General features: G+C 41.3%; 1 protein-coding gene across 1 annotated transcript in view; it reads right to left on the reverse strand.

The window, feature by feature from the left end:
- Positions 1-3,766: 3,766 nt before the first annotated feature.
- The window catches only part of Ppp1r14c (protein phosphatase 1 regulatory inhibitor subunit 14C), an 84,859-nt gene continuing 67,002 nt past the window's right edge, over positions 3,767-21,623 (reverse strand). Inside the window, exon 4 of the mRNA XM_004856887.4 lies at positions 3,767-5,334. Coding sequence (XP_004856944.1) covers positions 5,260-5,334 — 75 coding nt within the window. The 3' untranslated portion in view covers positions 3,767-5,259. The remainder of the gene's footprint in view (positions 5,335-21,623) is intronic.

Raw genomic sequence — 21,623 nt, forward strand, 5'->3', positions numbered from 1 at the left:
TTTAGAGGAAAATTTCTGACCCTATGTAACTGAAAATTATTATTATTTATTTATTTTTGGTACCAGGGATCCAACTCAGGACCTTGCGATTGCAAGGCAGGCGGCAGAACCACTGAGCTAAATCCCCAGCCCTGATTGTAAATTATTAAATCAAGTTAGAATCTGAATACTGGAAAGAATCTTTTAAATATAAGAATGATACAAATCATACTGAAAGAGACCAAGAGGACTGACCATTGTCAATACTTGCATGGGGTCTGAGATTTTGCCCTACTGTAAGCTCACAGTTAGTCTAACACTGTTCATAGATGCTGGCAAAAGACACTCAATACTCCTGAATTAAGAGGAAGTTTATTACCCTCAGTAATAATAATACCCAGAGTAGCAGCATTTTTTTGGTGCTGCTTTTTACTGTCAAGGTTTTGGAAAGCCCAATGCTGATAAAGTGTTGTAAAGAAGGTCAAGTGACACTCGCCCATGTAGTGGGTTGCATTCTAGGAGATGGAACTCTGAGCTTAGGGAACCCAAACCTTTTATAATGGGCAGTAAACATACTTGCTTTTAACTCTAGAGGGTGGCACTATCTCTTCCTTTCAAGGATCTTTGCTACACATATGAACACTCTTGAAAAGATGGTCTGGAACAAAGGCAGCCTCTAGCCACAGGCATTCACAGACATGAGGGATCCCTATAGAATTGACTCCAAACAATTGAGTCCTATCAATTGACTCCTAACATGGAATTAAAAACATGTAAATAAATATGATCCAGCCCATGTAGCAACTTTGTTGGAAGTGTACCTTTATTTTCCCTCCTGATCTTTGCTAGGACAGTGCTATCTAGGCTCCATGCAGTTCTCTCACTCCCACTCAGAAACAAATGCTTTGCTTTTTAAAAATATGGTGATACTATCATGAATGCTAAGTAATCTTCTCTTGTTGACTCATGTACCTTGCCTGAGGGTGTAGTTACTTTTAAGACTGGGTTGTCTTCCACCTCCCCTCACTCTGTGCATCTGCCCACTAGCAAATCAGACAGACATTTCAATAGGTCACGGATTCTAAAACAGTTGCAAATGAGGTCCTAGAAACGTATTTTGCAGATGCTTTAATTTGGCCAACTGGATCAAGAAGGCCAGTTATCTTTGGTACACATTTTCTTCATGTTCAGGGCCCTCAGTGAGGTGTTAAATGAAATGGGTTGAGTGGCTTTCATTGAGCTCATCTTGTTCTGATGGATTCTAGAAGCAGGTGGTACCATCTAGCTAGTTTTTAATAACTCTCGAGGAATCTTTTGGGTTAGAGTGAATTCAAGTGAAGATAGTTTAGTGGCAGAAAATACTGCTATTCCTCTCTGGGTCCTATTTGGAAATGGCTGTATACTCCACACCCAGCAGCTAAGCCTCAGTCCAGGGGCATTGTCCCAGGGGAAAAGGCAAATAGAGGGAAAATAGAAATGGAAGATGGAAATTTCCAATGATGAATGTCATTATATTGTATACCTAAAATGTACCAATGATTAGGATGAATAATCGATAATGTAAAATAGAAAGAAAAGGTCCAAAGGGGTAGGGGTAGTGGGAGGGGCAGGGGAAAGGAAAGAAGGGAAAGGAAAAATGATGAGAAATGGAAAAAATGGAAATAAAGTCTTTGTAAATAAGGAAGGGTGGAGGGGGTGAAGGGAGGGCTAGGAATGGGGAAAAAATAAGAACCAAGATGCATTATGTAAAGGTACAATTCCCAATGAGAAATGTAATTGTGTTGTATACCTACAATGTACCAATAAAAGAATTTAATTAAAAAAAAAAAAAAAGAAATGGGAGTAGAAGGGCAGAAGACCTGGGTCTGGCTACACTGCAGGTGAGGAGCCCTACAGGTGACTGAAGCATTCTTTCATCCACAAAGCCTCCAGCCCTATCCACTGGTTCAGGAATCTGGCTCAATTTAGATGCAGATCTGGGGTTTCAATGGGACTGAGGAACAACAGGAAGGAAATCCTAAGGGTTCTGGGCTTTGAAGTCATATAGGCTTGAGTTTGTATTTCAGCTGTGTAACCATATGACCTCTGTTAGCTGCTAAACTCTGAGTTTATTTTCTCATCTGTAAAATGAGGATAATGCAATCTACCTCATAAGATTAAGGTCAGGATTAAATGAAATAAGCCATGTAAGCACTCAACACAGTGCTAACTTTTGTTATGATTGTTATCAGTAGAAGCTACTTCATCAATTTTCAACTTAATTTCCCAGTGTTTGAGTGAGTGGTTAGCCAGAAGTTAGCTACTTTGGATGCACTGCCTAGTGATGAGAACCTCTGAATAAGACTAAACCAGAGTGTTAACATCATAGCTGCCACCTGTTGTTAACAGTACAAATATGGAGAGCTGAACTCAAACCAGTGCATCATATCACACAAGAATGACCAGAAGGCCCAGCCGTGTTCAATCTGGGGAACTCAAAAAGAACATCCCAGCTCTGGTCCTAGAAATTCTGGTATAACTGGTTAGAACAGACTGAGGCTCAGGCCTCAATTGTCTTAAAATTTCCCAAGCAACTCAAATGTTCATTCAGATCTGAGAACCACCACCCTAGCTGAGAAGGAAATTGTTTTCTTGAAGAACATGTATCATAGTCCTTCAACTGGCAAACACATATTGATCTCTTTGACAAGGACCAAGCATAGGACCAGATGCTGGATTAAGTCATGGCTCCAAACTTAAGATTCTTAGAAGCTGACAGAAGAGACTCACAAGTGGGCAGGTGTAACACGTGTGGATGTGTGGTCCTACGGCGAAAATATTCCAGATGTCAGGGATGATCAAGATGATGCTGGAGATGTTGAGGATGTTTAAGGGAGCATCTGCTCCAGCCCTCTGGAAAGAGCTTGCTGGTGGAGAAGGTGCTCTAGGCAGAGGCAACAGATTATACAAAACCTCAGAGAAGTAAACAGAGTATTTCAGATACCCCAAGGTCAGTGGGACTGGAAATATGGGAACAAGGCTAAAAGAGGAAGCAGGAGATCCAGAATCAGTTCCACAGACAGCAGGCATGGAGTGGGGTTTTAGGCAAGTGGTGGAATAGTCAGATCATTTTGGCTACTGGGTGGAGATGGGAGCAGAGAGAGACTAACCTGGATGTGGAGAAGCCAGGTCCAAGGAAGCTACAGCAACCAAGGGAAGTTTAACATGTGATGGATTTGAGAGGTATTAGAGGAGGACATGCCTGATGATTAGGGCCAGCTGGGAAGGACAGGAGTCAAGGAAGAGGCCAAGCTTCTAGTGGGAGCATTCAAGAGGATGAGGTGATGCCCCCCAAGCAAGAAAGGAAAGAAAAGAAGGCAGGATAGTTGTATGGGGTAGGGGGTTAGAGGCCTTTGGGGAAAATGTTAACTCTGGCTTCATCTGAAGACCACAACTTGGGCTGGTCAAGCCTAGGAGCAATCCTGAAAATTCAGTTTCTGATTTATATGGTGTATGGTATTCTAATAATAATTGGAATATTTTGTTAATTCGAAACCTTGAGGGTTTCTATCAGATGGGAAAGAGTTTTAAGGAAATGTACGCAGGCATTATTTCTTTCTCGGCCCAAGAGCCTGTCTGTAGTTGCCACCTGATCTGAAGATGTCTCAGCAGAGGACCAAGATTAAATGCTCGCAGATGTTTTGAAAATGAAAGCCCAGGTATAGGGGCGCTTGGTACCCTCATCTGCAGAGAAACTGATAAAGTAAAATCATTATGTTAGCATGTTCTGCAAGGCATACATGGAAAACAGGTTTGTAAGCAGCTCCATTTATTTGAGTAAATAGCTTGCAAATAAATCATTGGTAAACATTACAAAATTAAATACATTTTCAAAAGCTTGCCAGTATACGTAAAATTCACAAACATACTTCTCTTAAAAAATAAAATATGTTCAGAGCACCCTTGATATAAAATGCCTGGTCCCTGTCCTCTGACAGGGCCACCTGGAGACATCTTACAGTAGGTGGGGTTTCCACAGGGAGGCAGCAGGGGCCTTTTGGAGGGCAGGAAGAGTTTCTCCTCTCACCCTTTGCCCTACCCACATGCCATCTGAATTTTAATTCTTCTCTAGAGAGCTGGTATGTAGCTAAGAGAGCAGGGCAGGTGCTTAGGCCTAGCTCCAAGCATGGAGATTAAGGTCAAAATTAGGGCCAGGCACCCCTAGAATCCTCCCCATGAGCCACTGAGAGAAGCTAGAAATGCAATCATGCTGTTAAACCTGAAAACCCTGCTGTATCAACTGTCAGAAAGAAGGTGATATCGTCTCATCTCTACACTTGCTCAACACTGAGTTCATACTTCCGGTCTGATGCTACTTAAGTGCAGAAGGAACCTCTTCAGGAGGAAGATGCTCAGTCCACTAACCTCCTCTGACCTGCTTTCAAGGAGAGAGAATAATACACAGTATTTGGTGGAAAGCAGAGAATTCATTGCTACACAGTGCTGCTCCCTTTTCCATCGTAAAATACTACCCAGATAGCATGGGCATTTCCCTAGAAATCAGGTTAGTGCTTCAAATTAAGGGCTCATAAAATTTTAAACAACCACAAATGAGGCAAAAAGTACACAACCTGGCAAAGCATCCCAATCAATGAAACAACAGAAAATTCAGAAATTAAGCCCTTGACCAACTCAACATTTTGTAGTGTAGCTCATTTCACTTTGGTGCAGAAAGTAAATGTTGAAGGTCAGGAGCATTCACATGAAGAATGCCTCATGGCCTCTTGAAAAACCCATGTGCTGTGACCTCCCACGAAAGGATGACCACAAGTGTTCCATCAATATGAAATAAAACTCACATTTACATTTCAGCTTAGTTGTGTGTAGGTATATACAAGTACAAGAAAGTTAGACATCTGAGTCAAATGTACAACTTAAGAAAAATTATCACCAAAAAGGTTGTAAGAAAACCATCTTCCCTGTATAATAAGGTCCTAAATATCTGAGTCTTTGCAGAAAACAGCCTGGCCTGGCCTATCCTTGGAGGTCCACCTGCTTTGATCATCCTTGGTTGGGTTGCAGTCAGAGTCGTGTTATCTTTCTTATTAAAATATTACACTAATAAAAGCCTTTTAAAAAAACAACAAAAAGGAACACTCTTGAATAAATGTCTAATAGAGTCCCTCCCCACACACCAAAAAAAGTTTTTCATAAGAACAACTATTGTTTAATAAAAGTCTTCATGAAGTCTAAACCATAGGACTTTTCTGTGTCTTAGAGAGAATCCCACCCTGTTCAGAATCATACACTCTTCTTCTGTGGAGGGCTCAGCTTCCTCATGCCTCTTATCCGGGACAGCAGCTCTTTGATAAATTCCTAAAAGAGATCAAAGAAGTTAATATGAAGGGTCACTATTAAAATTTGTGTTTCAAATCTGCTTAAAGTAATTAGTGTCAACTGCAGTTGATCTTAGTTGATGAATTTGATTGGGTGTATTAACCTCAACTAGCATAGCACAGGACATTTTTAAACAAATTTAAGAGTCCTTAACCGTCACAGCAATACCTTTCCCCTGCTCTACACTCTTTAGGGAGGAAGTCAGGCCACCTTCCTCATTGATGCTACCTACGTGGCCTCTGAAAGATGGGTCGCTGCAGGGCTCTTCAGTCTTGCTGCATCAGATTATCTGCAGGTCCTGTAGATTCTAACCAAGTAGGTCTAGGTTGGGGGCTCAGATTCTGCATTTCTTTCTTTCTTTTTTTTTTTTTTGGTACCAGGGATCGAACTCAGGTCCTTGCGCTTGTGCAGCAGGTGGCAGAACCACTGAGCTAAATCCCCAGCCCCTAGATTCTGCATTTCTAACTAGATCACAGGTGATACCAGTGTTGTCCCCAGGCTATCCCTGGAAGAGCAAGGCCAGTGGTTCTCCAAGTTGTTACTTATGAAGCCACAGAATGCTGGACCCACCCCCAGAGTGTCTGGTTGAGTGGATGGGTGTGGGGCCCAGGAATCTGCCTTTCTGACAATCTCCCAAATGATGCTGATGCCTCTGGTCCCAGGAGAAAACTAAGAACCACTAGTCCACATCATATGAAGAGTTTTTGCACTTTTTTTTGACTGAAAACTATTGACAAAAAGCCAAAACCAAACCAAACCACATTTTATGTTAACATTCAGTACCTACACATACTAAAATTAAAATTTATAGAATACTCACCACTTGCAAATGAACTGTGATTTTTTTTTATTCTACTAATTTCATTTACAAAGGAATTCTGGGGGAGACCCATTAGGTCATGATTTTTAAGACCTGTAAATGGATCAGAACCCAAAGACTAAAAAACCTCTAGAATAGTCCCCATTTTATGCCATCAGAAATCTGTTAAATTTCCTCAGTTTAAAAATGTTTGGCTACCAGTAAGTCACATTTATTAGGTAATGGTTACCTTCTCATCCACTTTTATACCTATGAAAGACAAAGCTGACAGCTGGCCCAACTTTCTGATCAGCAAATAACAACCAATGTGTAAGAAAACAAAACATATCATGCAGCATCTTGAGGTAAAAACCCTTGTACTGCTTTCTAGCTCTAAAACACAGTGAGTTTAAATATTTAATTTTTTGTGTACCACCATAATTTGTTTCTTTAATAGTCTTTTTGCTATTATAAAAGTAATACATGCTTTTTTTCTGAAAACTTTGGAAAATACAAACCAGTAACAATGTACTTCTTAGAATTAACCACTATTAACATGTCTACTATGGATATTGTTTTTACCTAATTAAGATCATAGTATATAATTATATCCTTTTTTTCCACTTAGTATTATGTTAGAAGCTTTTTCCCACAACAGTAAAGTCTTCCTAAAAATTATGTTAATAGTTATACAATGCTTTATTGTATGGACATTGTACAATCTGCCTAATTCCTCTAGATTTTCAGATGCTTCCTGGCATTCTGAAATTATACAAAATGGCACAATTAACATGTTTATGTATTGGTCTTTGGCTGAAATTTGGATTATTCCCCTTGGACAGCTATCCCAGAAGTAGGTCAAAGAACACAAATATTTTAATCACTACCATCTTTGACCTTGGACAGAATGGAATATAAGTCAAGTAAAATGGAGGCCCTATTTCAATTTTCTGAATATTGCTTATCTAAAGAATTTTCTTGTATGAAATTATGCCATATTTTCTTATTTATATTTAATTTCCATTGTGAAATGTTAAATGCATTTCCTATTGACTCCTTTACTGTGTGATTTAACCAAAATATAGTATTCTGAATATATTGTTTCAATTTTGTTGTTTTTGGAATCTGCTACATAAATGACTACTGTAAAGAGTTTCAGTGTTTGGCTAAAATTTCCTTTCTATTTTTAAAATCAAGGTCAGAATCACAAATCTTGTAATTTATTTTGTTTATTAACTCTGGCAATTCTTTTCTGCATTATTTTAATAACATTTTTTCACAAAGTAAAGACTAAAATAACAAGGAATAGTGTACTCTAAACTATCAGGCTTTCTCTTCAAGACAAAAGTGATTTGGTATTTTAAATGAAATTCAAATTTTCTCAAAAATTTGGTCATGATATGCAGAAATCTCAGAAATTAGAAAGTTTAAATAAATGATAAATTTTGTCTTGTGCTTATGATGCATTAACAGTAATGAAAAACTCTCATTTAAATTTTATATCATCATAACTTATATGTCTATATCTTAATATACCATTTGTGCATATTTAAACAGTTAAATTTGCATATTTGGGTGCTCAGCTGGGTAGGTAAAAAATAGCACAACCAATATTTATTCTCCACATAGAAACCTGGCAATGTCACTTGCACAGAAGGATTCTGGTGATTACAGATGATTCTTGAGGAAGATTCAAGGATCTCTAATCAAAAATACTTTGATGACTCTTGTTTTATATTACTCAAAACCATTCAAAAGCAGTGACAACATACATCCTTTACTTCCAAAACTTCCAAACAACTTCAGGTTGGGGACACTGATTTCATCAGAGAAGTCCACTCCTTTGAGGAAATGACCTCTGAGTTGAGTCCTGAGTTAAGAGAAAGAGAGAGAGGCCAGTGTGGAGAAGACCTGGATACCCAGCTGGCAGCACATATGCAGAGCCCTGCAGAGAACCAAGCCAGGAAATGGGAGCCCTGTCCCAGAACAGTCAGGGTGAGCAGGTGGGGTGATGCTAGAGGTGCTGCAGTGTGATGAATGGGGCTTGTAAAGACAGGAGTGAAAGACACCAGCATGGAGCTACTGAATCGGAGTCACAGCTCATCCCTGGAGACATAAGTATGGACATCACCAGCATCTTGATCAGTGACTTTCAACTTACAAACAAAATGAACAGCTGATTCCATGTGACCCACAAAGACACAAGCCTGAAACAAAAGTTTCATGAAAAAAATACAACTCTTAACTATTTTATTTTGAAATAATATAGGTCAAGACTGACAGGTCTCCCACTACCTCAGCAGCTATTATGTATAGTAGCTGGCCTCTTCCTATGGTGCCTTGCCCCCTCCCCTGTGTGACATCATGCCAAGATGGTTGCTCCCACCAAAGAATGCTTCTTCCCAGCATGCCCCTGGTCCCACCTAGAGAGTAACCTAATACTTGCTCACCTTCTACCACCTAGTGACATCACCGGCTCCTCCATTCCCTAGTCACTACCTCACTCAACCCCACCTCAGCCCCTACAAACCCCACCCCAGTCTCTATAAAAGACTCTCCCTGCCCTGACCATATTGCTTTTGTCTCTCCTTTGTTCAGAGACAGCCCGGCAGATCTACTCCCCTAATAAAGGCTTGTTGTGGCCTGGTCTGGTCTTGGTTTTCGGCCCTTTTACCTGACAAAGACCAGCTAATGGGGTTCACACAAACGATGGTCCAGACCCAAACTATTTACTACAGCAGTCACGAACATGTGGCTATTGAAACTGGAATTAGTTAAAATAAATGAAACTTAAAATACATTTTGTTAGTCTGAGTGGCCACATTTCAAGCACTCCATAGCTACACATGGCTAGTGGCTACCACTTTGGACAATGCAGAGGGAGAATATTTCCATTATCATGGAAAATTTTACTGGTCAGCACAGGTTATGAAGCTTGAAAATGCAGGACAAGTTGGGATAACCTTGGAGGTGAGTGTGAATGGAGAGGAAAAAAGGTAGAGGAACAAGACTGAAAAATGAGGGCCAGAGGACGAGCTGGAGCCACAAGAGGCAGGAGGCAGAAACAAAAAGAATGCTGCTAAGGACCCAAAAGAAGAAAGTTTTTCTAGCAGGAAGAGGCGTTCAACAAAGTCAAGTGCTCATGAGAGGATCGGCACATAAAGGACAGAGACAAAGACATTGGGTTAGGCAAGAAAGGGGTCACTGAACCTGAATCAGAAAAGTTTTAGAAGAATGGATGGAAAAGAAGTTTCCATCACTACAAGTGTCCCAGTGACTATTTTTCTTAAAGACAACTTTACTGAGGTATAACCAACACATAAATTGAACATACTAAGGTTTATAACCACCACAAGCATCCTATGTATATAATCAATATAATGGACATATTCAACACTCCAGAAGTTTCTTCATAATCCTTGGCAATCCCTACTTATATATGAACAAACAAACAAACAAACAAACAGGCTGTCTCCAAGCCAGGCACTTTGCCACTGCCTTTATACAGTACAGCTTCCTCCCTTGTAACTTGTGTACTGAATATGCTTAAAGAAAGGATGAATGCAGGCTGTTCCCCACTCACAGGATTTCCAAGTGAAAATGAAAAATCTTGTCAGGCAATTCCCTAACCACAACAGGCATGATCTTTTGTGATACTCAAAAAAGGGCCTCTGACTCTTTTATGACCTTTCAAGTCCTGGCTGCCCCACTGGGTGAGGACGGATGAGGATGTAGCTTCCACACAGGGAGCTGGCCCTGGGTATGCATGCCAAAGAGAGAAGGGAACCACCACTGATGGGAGTCTCCTCTAGAAGCCCTTTTTCATGTTGCCATGTTTAATCCAAGGTAGCAGGTTTTACAATTCAGAAAAACCAGTGTTCTAGTTTTTCACAAGTCCTCTGCCCACAGTCACAAAATGCAATATTAGAATGCAGACCCCTTGATGCCAACTGAATTAGGTAAGTATGTACCAAGCTTCAACTTGACCCTAAGTGGAGTCTGCACCAGATTCTTCCCTAAATGCAGAGCTGTAGAGCAGAAGGGGCAGAAGTCCTGCTTTCCTGGGGCTCCCAGGCCTGTTGGGGAGGAAGACACAGAAAGAGGCCCATCATTACAAGGCCTGAGTTGCAGGGCCATGTGTGTTCATGTCACCCTGCAGACATAGGGACAGCCCAAGCTGGGCTCCGCCTGCCTCTCCCACTCAGCCTTATCCATGGGATGACAGGGCAAATGGAGGTCACCCATAGCTCCCAGAGCCCCTGAACAAGCAGAAGCTCTGAGTGAACACAGAGGCTATGGAATATGTGGACAGCCAATTTCCTCTCCCTCCTTCTTCCTCTTCTTCCCTACCTCTCCTTAAAGGGAAGCCTGTTTACTGATGGTCTCTCCAACAGTTTCCAAGATCTGGCTACTCTGGTTTCCTAACAGCCAACTGCTCCAATTTTTAGAAGATAAACATTCACCCTGAACCATCTTTCAAGATAAGTGTTATCTATTTTTCAGGCTGTTTCAGCAGCTTTTGTCCAAATGTTCCTCAAAACAGCCCCTAAGATCCTAGGAAGGCACCTCAGACTCTGCCTACAGGCACAATGCTCCCTCCTGGTAGGCTGCTGGACCTAGCCCTGGGCCGCACCAAATTGCTGCTGCAAAGATCACTGAGCACTGCTGTTAGAGAGGCTGGGCCTGGTGTCCTGAGGGCTGTGGAATGTGCAGTGATGCAAGAAGCAGAGAAACAGACCATAAAGACCTTAGACTGCAAAAACAGGAGGACCCTTTGAAATAAATGCCTAAAAAGCCTTAGTGGGTTTGTTCTTGTAAGGAAGGAGTCACCTGATATGGATGCAGCATGATTAGCAAAGGTATTCTGGGTCCAGAGGGCCTGGGTTCAAGTCTTATGTACCCCGTAAATACTGTGTCCTCCATGCTTTGTTTTCCTCACCTATAAGTGAGAGTGATGGTAATGAAACCTGGCCTCAAGTCTGCTGTAAGAATTAAATAAAGATATAAAATGTCCTGGGTCCATCCTAAGTGCTGTGCGAATGCTTTCTACTGTCATTGTTATCCTCATCACTACTGAGACTATATTGAACTTTAGCAATAAGCTAGGTATGGAGGCTGAGGCAGGAGGACCGACGCAAGTTCGAGGCCAGCCTGGGTTACATAATGAGTTTAAGGCCAGCCTGAATTACATAGTGAGACCCTGTCTCAAAACAAAACAAAACAAAACAAAAAAGATAAGAACATATTCCGTCTGCTATGACTCCAATGTCCCCTCCAAAACCCACAGTGAAGTTCACCCACTACTGTAGCAGTACTGAGGCGGGGCCTGGAAGATGATTGGGCACGAGGGCTCTGCTGTCCTGAGTGGACTGATGTCGCTGTTCCAAGAGTGGATTAAATGTCCTGAGAGTGGGCTGCTACAAAAGAGGTTCGGGCCTCTCTTGCTCCAGTCTCTTGTGTGCTCCCTTGCCCTTCCGAGGCCCTTACCACATGGCATCCCCGTGCTTGTAGACTGCTCAGCCTCCAGACTTAGAAATCAACTTTCATTCCTTTATATATGGCCCAGGCTCAGGTGTTCTGACACACAGTGAACTCTGTAATAGACACAGTCCACACAGGTTCAGATCGAGAACGTGCTTCTCTGACTCCTCGTGGGGAAAGTGTGACAATGAAGGCAGATGAGAAATGCGTTATGTGACCCCCAGAGAGACCCACGTGCTCAGGTCACGGTGCAACTGTCAGGTTGCAAAAAGCACATGTGCCCCTTCCCAGGAAGCCGCCAGTGACTCAGCCAAGCACGTGTCTGTCTCTGTGGCTGCCAGTTCCCTCAGCTATCAGTGCTGAGGAAACGTACCCTGGCCTCTCTCCACCCCACCTGCTCATCTGATTCCTGCCTTTGACCTCTCCTTCTGCAGTCTGAGCAACTGCACACTACCAAATCCACCACCGCAGGGCCACTTCAAGCACATAACTTCCCCTCTCAAGGGCCACAAAGGTGTAATTGCTCTTCATTTCATAAAGTGTTTGAAATGGACCTGAAAGCATTCTTCAACATCATTTCCCTACCAGCTACCACCCCAATGCACACTCATGCACACACACACACATGCACACATGTGCAACCAGCACCACCACTGCTAGCTCTTCTTCCTCCTCCCAACTCTGAGCCTTTGAAAGTCACACTTTCTCACACTGCAAGCGAAGTCTCTACACTTCCTCCACCAAACTATCCTCTCTTAAACCAAATGAAAAATTCCCATCTCCAAAAACTGCCTTTCTAAATTCCCCTGGGCCGCCACTCTCAGCCCTACCCCCAGTGCTGGGGGCACTACTTCTGCACCTGAAAATGCCCTGCATTCACCTTTTTTATACATGAATTTACCTGTGGACTACTCTTTCCCACAGTGTGCATATTTCTGTTTTGCTTGGCAAAGTACCATGCTGTGGTAGGTGCTACCTGTTTGGGTTCAGATTTCTTGGTGGTAGGAACTCTGGACATTTCATGTATCTCCTCATTTAATAATGAAAATTATGTTATAAATAAGGCTCAGAGAAGTGTAGCAGCTTTCCTGAAGTCACACTGTTACTGAGCAGTCAGAGCAGCATTCACATAGTATGTTAATATAAAGGCATAAGGAATCCGGGATCATCACTCTGGAGAAGAGATATAATTCTCTCTACATGAGAAATCCTTCTTATTAAACCATCAGTTTAGGAATTTTGGTCAGTTACAAGCTAAAATGGCTTGTAATGCATATGATACACATAGCAATCTTAACTTGCAAAGCGTGGGGGAAGGATGACAGGTATGAAAAGGACTGCACTCTGTGAAAACTGTCACCTGAGTGTGAACCTTTTCTTCCAGTTCTTATCATAGCCTCTTCCCAGGGAGAGATAAATACCCAGAAGTAGGCCCTATACATAGGGAAACTGGACACACTACAGAAGTGCAATACAGAAAAAGGTCAAATTAAATCCCTACCTCAAACCACATATACAACTGAGGGAGTGTGAATACCTGAGTTTAAAAAGTAAAATCTTTTAAAGCTAAATATAAGAAAATTATATTTAAAGCATTAGAGTAGTAAAAGATTTCTTAGATAATATTTTTAAAGCACATGTGATAAAAGATGTCACTGATAAATCTGACTTCAAAACTTAAAACTTCTAAACATAAAAGATCATAAATGAAAAACAAGCTCCACAGTTTGGGAAAAAAAATTTGCAATTTCTGTAAAGGTCAAAGTGTCATCATCCAGAATATATAAGGAACTTTGAAAAATCAGTGAGTAAAACCCCAACAATCCAAAAGAAAATTAGGCATAAAATTTGACATGGAAATTCCCAGAGAAGAAAACAAGAACCAATAAGAATACACCCAACAAAAGCTGATCTTACTGGCAGTTAGAAAATAATATGTTAAAATGTATCATCAGAGATTTCATCAGAGCAGCAAAAATTAAAAGTCTAATAACACCAGGTGTGAGAATAATGAGGTTAAAAAGGAATTAAAAAAAAATTTTTTTTTGATATTGGGGATTGAACCCAGGGCCTTTGCATTGAACTACATCCCAGCCCTTTTAATTATTATTATTTTTTTCAATTTTGAGACAGGGTGTCACTAAGTCACTAAGCTGCCCAGGCGGGGCTTGAGCTTTCGATCCTCCTGCCTCAGCCTCCCAGAGTGCTGGGATTACAGATGTACACCACCACTCCAAGATAGAGGGACTCTTTTATCTTGTTTAAGCACACAAGCTGGTGCAAGCATTAAGAGCAACTCATTTCTTGTATTCCTTGGAGTAACTCTTCTACTTGAGGTAAAAGATCAAAACCAGCTATTTTATTGCACCACTGTTCAAAATAATGAAAAACTGAATACAGCCTAAGAGAGAAGAATGAAAAATCTACTGCAGTGTATTAACACAAAAGAATGTTATATAGTTAAAAAAGCATGAACTACACTACAGCCCCAGGTATTGGCATGGATAAATTTCTGACATTTAATGATGAGCAAAACAAGCAGCCCACAAACTTGCAAAGGGTACTTGAAAAATATTATCTCCATAGTTAAAGCAGCACACAAAATAATCCGAGTGCACACTTGTCATTCCCCTTGGCTGCAAGAGTCTTATTCACCCTTGTTTTCCCACCGTATCACTTAATGTGTAAGAGGTGCTCAGCAAAGTAAAAGAAAAGTAAAAGAATTATACTTTGCAAAGTACAAGGAAGGAATAATATAAGAAAGGAACTAATTCATACAACTGTGGCATGAAAATGAAGGGACTGGCAGCAGGCACTAGAATATTTGATATCCACTAAGTGAGAGAGAGAAAAAAACCCAAAACCCAAAACTATCAACTGGGCCCAGCTACCATGAAGGCTTTAGAAGTGATTCTTTAGCTCTATGAAACCAGCCAGGCTGGGGGAGTTGGGGAAGGGGAGAGGTAGGTGTCTGGGGAACAATGGAACCTACTATGTTCCTTCATAGACATGAGCACAGACACAGATACACACGAGCGTGCGCAAACACACACACACACATACACACACACACACATTCACAAGGTGGGGATCATCCATGCAACACGCAGCCACCTGGTTTACAGACTTTGAAGAAAGAAGCTGAGGCAGGTTCTGAGGGGCTGTGGCAGCAGCCTTGAGAACAGAAGGTCATTTCTGACTCCGCAGCTTCTGCCACATGGCTGTCATAGGAGCATGGCATTGTGGGGGCATACTCTACTCTGAGGCCTCGTCCCCCAGCCCTCCTGGACCCTGGGGCTTTCAGTGCCTGCTCCAGCCTGTACCAGAGGCGGCAGATGGACACACAGCTTGTAATTATCACCATAGCCAGGCGTCTGGGAACTTTCCCTGGTCAAAGTAATTAATGTGTCACATTCATTGATGATAATGTGCTGCTTTAAAAAGATGGGTCCATTGGAAATTAGGAGAAAAAAGGAGAAACCACAGTGTCACTGCAAAGCACCACTTTGTGCTTAAACTGCACTTAGGTCATTCTTCTAACCATTTTAAGACATTAAAAAAAAGATAGATATTATACAGTATTCCTTTAATTAGAAGTATTTCCCAACAAGAGGCCTTGTAAAAGAAAATGCTTTGAAATCATTGCCCAGGAATAGTATCACTCAGGCAAGCGCCCATGAGGGTGCTGGGAGGAACCTTGGATGCTCAGCCTGCTTTTCCAGAAAATACTACACACTTCATAGGTACAGTGCACAGGGTAGGGGCCTAGGGATGCAGCCGTTGAAGATTACAAAGGCTGCAATCCACATGGGACACACACCTCTCTGTGTGCCATCTCGTCTCCTCTTTCTTGTCCAGACCAGTCATTGCATATTCACAGGCACCACTGCCCCTGGCCCTGTCTCACTGCCAACTTACAGTACCTTTAGTCACCTTGAGTGCAAATGTTAAGAACGTGCTTGCACTTCTTCCAAAAAGCCTAATAATCAACAGCTGAGGTGGCAATCAGGCAAGGTGGGATCCAGGTGGAGGAAAAGAAGAGCTTTCAGATCCACCAAAGTTTAGATAAGTGACAAAAATGAAAGGGAAGAAGGCACTCTTTGAGAAGGTGGTGATAACATCTGAAAACTCTTGCAAATAGCAAAAAGTTGTCACCCAGAGAACTAGCTAAGCACTACAAATCACTGTAAATTTCAGCTTGACCGTGCAGGCCCCCTAGGAGGCTAGGCAGGCAATCAGTACAACAGCACAGAGAGACTGAGCTGTGGGATGTGTTCCAGCCTGGGGGACCCCGGATGTGGTCCCCACAGCCACAAATGACCCCTGCTCCTCAGGATGCCCTGTCCATCCTCACTCACCACTGAGGTAATTTATTTCTCCTCTTGGGTTGGGAAGAGGCTAGGACTGCCTATCTTTTCTTAACATTTGCTGATGGGGCACCCCAGAATGGACCCCATTTTTCTTTATCTGGAAAGACGCTTATGAGCCATTACTGCTAAGGCTGCTGCTGCCTTTTGCCACTTTTGCCTTAACTGTAACTTGGTCTTTATTTCCCTCCTTCAATTAAAAGCCACTGACACTGTGTTGTCCATTTATTTTCTTGACTATCTGCCCTGAAAGATTAATTTGTTCTGCTGTGAGGGCAGTCCCATTAATCTATTTCAGAGATTCAACCCACTGCTCTTAGACTAATTCATTTTTTATGTAAATTCCAGACTTTACTTGAATGCAGCAGAGAAGTCCACCTATTACCATCTTATGCCATTTAATTTTTTCCTCACTTACTAACAGGTTTCTCAGAATCTTTTTCATTTGCGATTCAGGCAACATCAAATAAAATCCACATAAATAATCTAACTGCAAGAAATAGTCAATGGGGAGAATTCAGCAAAAATAAACTCCCATTAAAAAAAAACTCAAAAAAAAAAAAGTAACAATATGAAGAAAACAATGAAAAAAACCTCCCATTTTATAATCACTAGGGAAACTAAAGTAATTTCACTGATTCCCATTATCCAGAATGGAGAATATTATCTGCTGTGCTGTTCAAAGGGGCTCACACAATCTGTAAGGCAAAACGAAACATTTATTTGAGGTCTTAGGATTGCAATTTGGGAAGCACAGATTCCTGTGGAAACCAGAATGTGGCCAGCCAGGGAGCAGCTTAGAGGGACCTTTTAAGAATAAAAAGAGGAAGTTAAAGTGGATTAGGAGATTGCTTATCAAGAACAATGATTGCAGGGTAAGTTTACATAATGATTGCATGCTAAGTTTACATCTACAGGTCATGGGTCCAGCTAGACCATACTACTATTCTAGCAGAGTTTAGTTTATACAATTCTCAGGATTTTCCTTCTCAGCAAATAACTTTCTTGTGGCATGTCAGCAAGTTCACAGAGGGGTCCCCATGGCACACAATTGGGGCTGGGTCAAAAAATGGAGCCACTGCTGTCAACCTCTTTCATATACCTAAATTGTGTCTACATAAAAGAAATTTACTTATAAACTTTTTTCCCCTTTTTTCTTAATGGTCTTTGTCAAAGATATGGAAATCCAAGTGTCATGTGTTGAATGGTCTTTAATTCACATTATTTATTCTGTCCAAATAAGTTTAAAAACAAAAGAGAAGGTAGAGATGTTTTTAATACAAGCTTGGCCATTCTGTATTTAATGAGTAAGAAAAAGCCACAAAATCACAATCAGTCATGAGAAAATGTCAACCAGGTCCAGTGGCCTTTAAAGTCTATGTTCTGGGGCTGGGAGTACATTAGCTCACGGGTAGAGCACTTGCCTAGCATGCATGAAGCCTTGAGTCTGATTCTCTGAACCATGAAATATAAATAAATATGCTTCATCCACCAAGTCTTGTATAAAAATAGCATCATTAATTACTGGGGACAGGGCATCCAAAAGCAAGGGCTTTTGCATAATGGGCATCTTATCTTTCCTTATGTCCCTATGACTGTCATCACTGTCATTATTGGATACATTTCTTAGTGTCTGAAAGCAAGTGGTGAAGAATTTAACTTTGTCAAAAAAGAGGAGTGGCCACTGCTCTCCACCCTGGGAGGTGAGTTCTACACCCTTAGAATGCCTGCCTGAAAACAGTGTCTTTGTTTACTTTGGGAGCTTGGGTCACAGGAGATAGTCTAACAAAGTGCCCTGGGGAGGGGGGCTTCAGATCATGCCGTGTCAGCTGGAGACAAAGGTCAGCCGTGTGGGCAGTCAGCCGTGTCCATGTGACTCACCAGGCCCAGGTGAGCTTCCCTGGTTATTACTCTGTTCATACTGCTGCACATCAAGGTCAAAAAATGTCAATTCCACTGTAAGGAGACACTCTCCATATTTGGAAATTTCCTAGACTTAACCCCATACATCTCTTCCTTTGGCTGATTTTAATCTGTAGCTTTTTGCTGTAATGAAGAGACTATAACTAACTTTAATGAGCTCTGTGAGTTCCTCCAGTGAATTATAAAACCTGGGGGTGGTCTTGGGGAGACCCAAACTTGCAATTGGTGTCAGAAGTGAGAATGGTCTTATGGACTGCTTCCCTAACTTGACAAGGAGTGCTAAATAAAAACAAGGAAATAAATTAGATTTTTGTTCCATGGCTGCATGTTTTGGGCAAGCTGGCCTAACACTTCCAATTTTCCTCAGTGAAGATAATTTTCATGAACTTTATAAATATTCCACTGTGGAGCTTGTGCTCATCTCATAAAAACTCAGAAAAAGGCAGTCGTGAGTAGACACAGCATAGAATTTGGACTTAAATGTGGGTCTAAATACCAGCTTCAGCATGTTCTGGCTCTTTTACCCTGTGTAGAAGTGATCTGGGACATACAACGTCAGAATGAGAGTGAGTGAGCAATTGGAAGGCTGGAACCAATATCTTTTCAGCTACTAGAAAAAGCTACACATCTCTGGCCAGCAAACCCCAATCCTTTACAACTCACCTGGACAGTTACACTAAAACAGCGCAGAGCCTTCACAGCAATGGACACAACCACTGGAACGGTGTTTCCATCTGACTCTGGTCTTTGGAAGTACCCTGTGTTCTAAATCAGAAACAATGCTCTGAAGGTGAGAGTTCTGTCTTGTTGGAGGAAGAGCCAGGAACAGCCAGATGGCAAAGGTCTGACATAAGAGAGGGACTTCCCCACTTATGGACACGCAGACCCATTAAGCTGAGTGACATGGCTGCCCTGTCTAGTAGGAGCAGGTCCCCTAAAACCATATCTGGCAAGCAACTTGGTTCCTAACTTAGACAATCACTAAATAAGCTGACAGCCTGACACTTCTGTCTTTTAGGCCTATTTTAACATTGTTTGACCATTTATATTCTCACCAAGGTTACCTGTGGCCTTCTATGAGATATTTAAAAAAAAATAGATATAGATATTCACTGCCACGTCCCAGTCCCTAGATGAATTACATAGGTATTTACATATACACGTGTTAAACAAATGAAAAAGGAGAATGTAGTAGAACATGAAGCTGTGTTTCCTCTGGTCACTCACAGTTTTTTTGTGTTGTAAATACCCAGTTTTGATGTTCCCTTTGCTCTAAATCAGCTCAGTGAAGGACTGTCTACACTTCCATGTATACGAAAACTGAGCAATAATTTTAAAAGATAGGTTAAGATGTTGGGTTGATCAGAGCCAATGTGAACAGAATGAGTTAATAATGTCCACTGCCAAAGCCCACCAGAAAAGTGACACACAAACATCATGACACCATGGCATAAGACGGAGAGTCTGCCTTCCCATGGTCTTCCCAAAGGGAGAGAAATAGAGCAGGTCTGTCTTTTAGAAAACAGTAGTCTACTTCTACTTCTATTTTTTTGGTACCAGGAATCGAACTCGGGACCTTGTGCTTGTGAGGCAGGCAGCAGGACCACCGAGCTAAATCCCCGTAGTTACTTCTACTTCTAAATCAGGATCACCTGCACCATGGCATGGCCATGACATTTGGATGACCCAGCAGATGCCTGGGACCTGGAAATGCTTCTCACCACTTATGTTCAGATAAGTCATCCTTGTGAAGCCCTGATGCATAGAAACTCCCAGGTTTTAACTGTTAAAAGGACAAGTTCTATCACAACCTCTAGTTCAAAAAACTAAATAAATGCATGGAAAGAAAAACCCGGTGTTTATTAGAGAACAATGGCACAGGAGCTTCAACCAGAAAAGAGTTGTTTTTCAAAGCCCACTGATTGGCCTGACAGCTCTAACAGATGGTAAGGCAGATGCCCTCAAATCGTACGAAATGCATTTTCTGTCCATCATCCCAGTACAATAGAGCTATTCCTATGTGATCCCAAGACTTAAAAGCCACTCAAGTAAAGAGTGAGAAACAGGAAAAGAAGTTCCTTCCTGGCCTGGTTGCATGTTCCCAAACCCCATCTCTAATTTGAACCACCTCCATTGGGCCATCGCTACTAATTATTCAAATCCAAGTAATATCTAAAATAAAACCACTCCTTTTCTTCTTGTATATTATAGAAACATCCTTTTTTCTACTCTTAAGTCAGTTTAATTCTTATATCAACTACATCTTAAATGGCATTTACTAGAGGGGAAAAAGTAAAACACCCTTCTTACTAATCAATCACTAATGCATTGTTAGTGTGGTGAACACAACTATATCACTGTGTTTTGATGTGTCTTATGTCAGGAAAGATTTATAGGTCACCAGTCCACAGTCTGAATCAAAATAGGGAAACACAAGTCCTTTCTCTATTAGCCTGTAACCCATGAAGGAGAAAAACTATAGACCCAAAGTATATGACAGAAGGTGACACACCAAAAACAATATCACTCCTAAGAAAATAAAAGATTCTTTAAAACTTACTCTTCAACTAATCCAAGAATATCATTATTGTGAATTAGAACATTTTTCGTATATAATATATAGTGGGGAAGCATTACTTTCTATGGAATCAGATTTAATTAGCATGTAAAGGACCAAGCTTTATATTTGTGCTTTCCTACATACCCCAAATTTTCCACTTACTGTGTGACCTTAGGCACTCCTTCTACGTCTCAAATTCCTTAATTAGTAACAACAGTGTTTGTCTCATAGCTTTGTTGTAAAGGTTAAATAAGATTTTTTATTTCTAGGCAGCATGTAAGAAGCCTGGATGCTGCCACTCTGTATCACCAGCAAGTAAAAAGCTGAACAAACTCAAAAATCAACAACTCTCTAGATCCATAAGAGAGGATCACAGAGCAAACGCTGCCCCAAAGTAGAGAGACAAACAGGCAAACAAATAGATAATCAGGACTCACTGAAGCAGAAACCAAAGTAGCTGCCTCTGTGGGAATCAGGAGACAAGAAACCTAAACTGTAATTGAGAAATTGCTAGGGGCTCAGAGTGAAAGAGTCTGAGAGATTAAAACTCTAAGGAGACTCAATTATCGGACAGCCCCCATATTTTGTAAGTTTTATCTGTAAGAATTCGTTCTACTAGGCCCTCACATTGAATATAAGAGGGAAATCCTTTGTGTTTCCAGCATGAGGAGGATGAAGGGAACAGTGTGAAATATACTATAGCATTCCTTCTTGACAAGAACTGCTCTCAGCAAAAACTAACCAGAGTTTACCCTGGTTGTCCAGTTTTATCAGAGCCTAACTGACCTGAAGAGAGGGGAATCCCCAGCTCCAGCTGGCTTTAGCCAGGGGTCCCAACTAAGGGCAGTGGGATAGGAGGTAGGGGTGGATACTGAGAAGCTTCAGAAGTTCAGTCGAGGAGCACACACTCACTGAAAGGCTGGGATCTAATCCTAGGATTTGAAAGTGCTTCCCTATCCTCCATACCTTGCCTCTACATTACTAAAGGCCTATTTACAGCAGTTCCTTTTATCCAATACATCGTGTCCAGCTAACAAGAAAAATTATAAGACAGCAGCAAAAGGCAAAAATCAGTTTAAAAAGAGAGAGCAAACATCATAACCAGATTCAGATGTAGTACGAATGTTGAAATTATCAG

This window comes from Heterocephalus glaber, unplaced genomic scaffold (assembly GCF_053883595.1).
Source record: "Heterocephalus glaber isolate CG9 unplaced genomic scaffold, H.glaber_assembly_v1.0 deba00001593, whole genome shotgun sequence".
In the NCBI taxonomy this organism is placed as follows: Eukaryota; Metazoa; Chordata; class Mammalia; order Rodentia; family Bathyergidae; genus Heterocephalus; species Heterocephalus glaber.